Here is a 5,701-nt window from a genome sequence, read left to right as displayed (position 1 = left end):
CAGCCAGGCTTCATCCCAAGGCCTCTTTCAGGAATTCTGAAGCAATTCCACAGTCTTCAAGGAACACACACAGAGCAGGAGGAGAACTTGCATCTGCCAGGCTTTCCCTGGCGCTTCAGTGGGCTGCAGCTGCAGGGGCACTGGTGGGACAACGCAGAGCAGCTTCTGGAGCTGCACAGGTTCTCTCCTGAGGCTGAGGTGTGAGACACCCTGCCTGCCCAGGAGCCTCATCCTGTCTTTGAGGACATCTGTCATCCAAGGAAGCTTGCGTGTGACTCAAGCATTTTGGGGTGTGAAGCTGGGCAAAGGGTCCATGTCAAATCTGCAGAAGCTTTCCAGGACTGGAAAACCTGAGTTTAAATGGGAATGGTGGCCTCGGGGAGAGCAGGGGGTTCCAGATGGGCTGGCTGGGGTTGTTGAAGGCCCTGGCACCACGTCCAACCGGTGGGTTTCTCTGATCTCCACAGCAGTGAATTGATCCAGACTATCTGACTGACTCACACACCCCCAGCACAGACAACAGAGCAGGGAGGGCAAAGAGCAAGGTAGGTTTTACATAGTAAATAAATAATTCATTAATTGTTTCTGGAGCACAGACAGCGCACCAGTAGCTTCCCTCAGTGGCTGTTACTGTCTTTTCTTCATTCCCAATGAAAGTTAGGTCCCTGGGTTATCTTAATCAGACTCAATCTCAAGCTGCACGAGGCAAACCCAGTGCACAGATGGTCTCTGCTTTAACAAGAGGAGAAGACATTGAGAAAGTGCTAGGAAATCATTGTTCATCTTTCTATATTAAGGACAACCAGGCTGCTGAGAGCATGAAGAATTATTGCCTGATAAGAACAGGATAGCATGGGCATGGATTCAAGCCTGCCCTCTGAAAACTAGTGGGAAAAATAAAGGAGGGAAAATTGCTTGATTTATGTTGCTGAATAAGACGACATGGCAATACTCAAGGAAGAACATCAGGATTTTATTACTTTTAGAAAGGCTATGGTCCACGTGCCGAGGATCCCATCCTGTCAGTATGAGGGCCACCTGCAACAAGAAAAATGGGTGTATTGTGTTGGGCAATAGCCAGCAGTGCTGCAGCTGCAAGAAGATGTTTGGTCTCATAAGTCATGGCAGAAGGAGCTGAAGCAGAGGAAGAAAGCTTGAAGGCCATGACAAGAGCTTTGCTGATTCATGCAAACAGCAAATTGCACTGATTCTGAAAGGAGCCAGGAGTTCTTTACTCAGTTCAGATTACAAACCCATGTAAAAGGGAAATAGGTAGAAATGTTTATCCCTTAGAATCCCATTAGGTAAATAATCTGTTCAGGAATTCAAATCCTCTGCCGTGCAGACACCCCTGCCAGCAGGTCACGGGGGCCCAGGGATGCAGCTGCCTCCACCCTGTCCTTCTGTTCACTAAGGTCTTGAAGGAGCCACAGCACAGAAATAAAAGCTGTGTTCCCACCGATGCAGCAGCGTGGCAGGGTTTTTTTTTCCCCCCAAGAATTTCCACTCAGCAAATGTCTCAGCAGTGCTTTAAGAAGGTAAATCCTGCTGGGAACCCGAGCCTGAATGTAAAACGCACAATCCCTCCTTGTTCAGCAGGTGACTGCTGGGTTGGCAGGGAGATCCAGAACCCAGAGTAAGAGCCCCACAGCGTGGCAGGGCTCTAGTTCCACAATCTGCATTGCTACTCCAACCTGTGCAGGAAGAATGGGCTAGGAGGGTTTGTCACAGCTGCCTGCTTGCTTACCTAGGCCGGGTAGGGAGCAAGCTGCCTACGTCCAGGTCCAGTGATGCGCCGGGGACGGGGCTGGGAAGCCCTTGGGAGGCACTGGGAGCACCCCTGTGGGAGGGTAGTGGTGGTGGTGGTGCACCACGGGTGGCCTGGGACGGTCTGCTCTCACAGCCAGGGGAGCAGCAAGCTGCAGGTCCTGGTTGGAAGAGAGACCAAAGGGTGGGGATCAAGGATCTTTCTTTCAGCACAAGGAAACGTTATCCTGAAGGTTGTGGGGTAGGAAAAGTACAGAGGAAGGTATTGCAATGCTAGCACACCCCCTCCTCTATGAAGATTAACCTTCCTTTCTTCTTAGATCATAAATGCCATGGAGGAGAGACTGGACATTTTTCCAAGGCACTTAAGGATGCTTAGGAGTTCTATCACCTTGTTAAAAGTAGATTAGGAACTGGGCATCTAAGGATATGTTCAAATTTACCTACCCCTCATCAGGCACTGGACACATTTTTAAAAAATCCCTACAGGGCTCTACATACTAAAATATGTCTAAGAAGCTGTTCCTTCAGTGCTGAGTAGCAAGTGATTTTCAGTGAGGCAGGAACAAGAGCAGAGGAGCCCCATCACAAAATCTGAGCTTTAGCTCTACTCCATTTGATACTGCCAGGTCAGGTTTTACTAATAAAATAATTTGTAACATAAATATTCATAGAATGACAGAATGGTTTGGGTTGGAAGGGACATTCAAGACCCTCTCATTCCAAGCCCCGGCCAAGGGCAGGGACACCTTCCACTAGCCCAGGTTGCCTCAAACCCTGTCCAACCTCTCCTAGAGCACTTCCAGGGATGGGGCAGCCACAGCTTCTCTGTGCCAGGGCCACACCACCCTTCAGGGAAGAATTCCATCCTAATATTTAATCTAAACCTATTCTCTTTCAGTTTAAAGCCATCCCCCATTGTTCTGTTACTGCCTGCCCTTGCCAGAGGCTCCTCTCCAGCTTTCCCCCCGCTGTTTGCAGTGAGGGACCTGCAGCAGCAGATACTCAGTGCAGGTGTCTTCGTGTTAGTGGTTCAACCCTACAGGCCAGGTGGTTTTCAGAGCTGGACTGACTCCACTCTGCACCTGTGAGCAGACACTCATCCTCCCGTGGGGTGCCTTCGCAGCGCTCCTCACGGCCAGCAGGCAGGCTGTGCCATCTCACAAACAGGCTCCTGGCGCCGCAGGTTTAAGACGTCCCAGCCTCTCCGTGTGTGCTGTCCAGGCCCTGTACCCTCCCCAGGAGATCAGCCACTGCCTGGTGCGAGCAAGGACACCCCCCCAGGCCCGGGGGTTTTACCTGCTGTGTGTGCTGGGGCGGGGCAGACCTGACCCCCGTGGGCTGCGTGAACGCCACCGGCGGCAGAGCCTTCAGCATCATGTTCTGCATCACGATCTGGTGCATCTGAGCGTTCTGCATCAGCATCATCTCCACCATGTCTGGGAAGAGGTCACCCCCCGCAAGGAAGAAAAAAAAGAGTTTCACCACCAGCTGACGAACAGGAGAGGCAAGACAGCAGGAGTGCCTTCGGCGTGCAGAGGGGTCACTGCAACCAGGGCAAAGCAGCTGAAAGGGGCACATGAAGAGCATCGGCATTATTTGCCCAGACAGTGCAAAATTAATGTCTATGAATGAGACTGTCCATACCAGCTTTCCTCTTTCTCCTCCCTCCTACAGGAAAGCTGCTCGATGAGCACCTTCTGTCTGTTCGTTTCCCTGCAAGGCCACACCACTGGTTATGCTGAGAGGCTGGACAGGGGCTGGGGCTGGAGCTCTCCCTTTCTCCAGGATGGACGGGCTCCTGACTGTGCTCTCCATGCGAGGGGTTTCCTCAAATTTACGTGGCATTGCAGTGCCACCTTGAGAGTCCACTGACCCACAGAATCATAAAGGATGGAAAGGACCTGTAAGATCATCTAGTCCAACCCTCACTGCATGCACATCAAACCTCCTCACCACGATCCCTGGGATCACAAAGGGCCTGTGCAGTGTAAATGATTCACCTGGGGAGTGGGGGGAGAAGGTGAAGAGGAAGAGGTGAGAAAAAAAAGTAGGGGAAAAAAAATCAAGGCAACTCTCCTTCTCCTTTTTACTGGTAACACGAAAAGTACTTTACATGTGGCAGCTTCAGAAGAGTCATGCATGAATCGAGACTATTTTGTTTATGAAAATAAACTCTTATTCAAAATTCCAGGCACTCAGATGGAGAGTGAGCAGAGAAATACTGCCGTTTCACGACTGAAGATTTCTGTGTGGGTTGAAGAAAACTTTGGCTGCAGGCTGAACCAGGGGAGTCATCCCAGGTTTTAGTCCATGTATTATTTCACAGTAGCATCCACCTCTGTTTGGAAACAAGCTCTTTTATTGGCATTGCACTATTTTTGGAACAGCACTTTCCACTGTTCTGTCTTGTTTCCAAACACGGGGCACAATAAAAGCCCGAGGAGATTGAACAGCAGCTTAAGAGGGGGCAGAAGAATGAAACCAGATTTTAGAAGCCTGGTTGTTAATTTTGGAATCACCCATGCACACGCGTTCGACCTCGTTAATATTGCTCAGTGCCATCGTGAGCTGAGCTGTTTTGCTTTCCCAAGCCCCCCTGGAGTTTGTAGTCCTTCTTTCTTTAGTTTTACCAATAAGAGTTTGTCTGAGAAAGCCTCTCAGGACTGGTGCCCACCGCAGTTACGGAGTGCAATTCCCACTCACCAAACAGCCTGTCACTAACCAGCCTGGACAGTGTCCTGTGCCCCCTTCCACCTGCCACGACACCTCAGCTGCCCTCCCCGGGCCTGCTGATGGGAGCTGATGGGAGCTGGCTGCTACACAGAGAGCACCTCACCTTCCTTGATGCTTCCAGAGCGGGGGGCTGCAAAGGGCTGGGCAGGAGGGACCTGTGTGATCAGAGGGGGTGGCTGAGGTAGCTGCTGGATGATGGTGGCAGGCTGAGGAGGCATCTGGAGAAAGGGAGGGAAGCGGAGAAGTTTGGGTTGGTTTTTGCCAGCTCTCCCGTCTCTGGGAAGGGCTGTCACCTTCCTGGAGTGTGGGAAAACTTGGGGCACTGTCTCCCGTGGGATCCTCGGGGAGGAGCTGCTGAGGCTGTGGGCTGCACGAGCAGGCAGTGATGTGCATTAGAAACTGGCTGACCGGCCAGGCCTGGGCAATCCTGCCGCTCCTTCTGCCACCTTGCCCCCAAGGTAAACCTCGTGCACATCGTTAATTTGGGGCCTTATTCGTGAGGTGACTTCCCTTAGGTTTTGCTGAGGGCAGCAAGGGTCCCACACAAGGGCAAGAGGTGTGTCTTCCCTTTGGTGGGATGGGCAATGCCATACAGCCCCCAGAGGGTTGTTGTCTCTGACTGGCACAGCGCTGGTGGTGTTTCCCGGGAGACAATCCTTACCGTCTGCTGGATAATCCTTGGTGGCTCCACTTGGGGAGCTGGAAAAGGGATCTGGTAGACTTGTGGGGGGACAGTTCTGTGGAAGTGCCCTCCAGCTGCTGCAGGTGGCTGTGAAAGCTCTTCCAGAAGGTGCTGCTCCTGCAACATCAAGCCTCTTCTTAAAGAAAACCCGGTCACAGGAAGGCAGGCGGTGTTGTTATGCTCTCTGCTCTAAATGGGATTACCCCCTGGGAACCTGCAGCAGGGCACAGCCAGTGCCTGAGTAAGCACAAGGGAAGTTTTCCTTCCCACATATCTTGAAGCACAAGCATAGAATGGGGGGGGGGTGAGGAGGGGAAGTGCAGAATGAGAAGCCAAAAGTCTGGGAAAACATTTCATTGATGGTTGGTAGCCAAAGAGCTCCCCAGGCCCCCTCCCTGATCAGCTGTCCCAGCCTCTACATTCCGAACAGCAAAGCACTGATACTGCCCAGCCCAAGAACCAAAGGACAGGGAAACACTGAATCCACGTCAGCAGTGGATGTGCAGGGAAAATGGG

The 5,701-nt window shown here is 51.9% G+C and overlaps 1 protein-coding gene across 1 annotated transcript in view; it reads right to left on the bottom strand.

The window, feature by feature from the left end:
* Positions 1-1,772: 1,772 nt before the first annotated feature.
* The window catches only part of CUNH21orf58 (chromosome unknown C21orf58 homolog), a 6,218-nt gene continuing 2,289 nt past the window's right edge, over positions 1,773-5,701 (bottom strand). The window contains exons 3-6 of the mRNA XM_027904029.1: positions 5,165-5,367; positions 4,607-4,721; positions 3,067-3,206; positions 1,773-1,928 (exon numbers count right to left, since the gene is read on the bottom strand). Coding sequence (XP_027759830.1) covers positions 1,773-1,928; positions 3,067-3,206; positions 4,607-4,721; positions 5,165-5,367 — 614 coding nt within the window. The remainder of the gene's footprint in view (positions 1,929-3,066; positions 3,207-4,606; positions 4,722-5,164; positions 5,368-5,701) is intronic.

Source organism: Empidonax traillii, unplaced genomic scaffold, assembly GCF_003031625.1.
Source record: "Empidonax traillii isolate 1590-97213 ecotype Southwest subspecies unplaced genomic scaffold, ASM303162v1 scaffold1004:size452305, whole genome shotgun sequence".
NCBI classification, from domain to species: Eukaryota; Metazoa; Chordata; class Aves; order Passeriformes; family Tyrannidae; genus Empidonax; species Empidonax traillii.
This window is presented reverse-complemented; position numbering and strand designations above follow the sequence as displayed.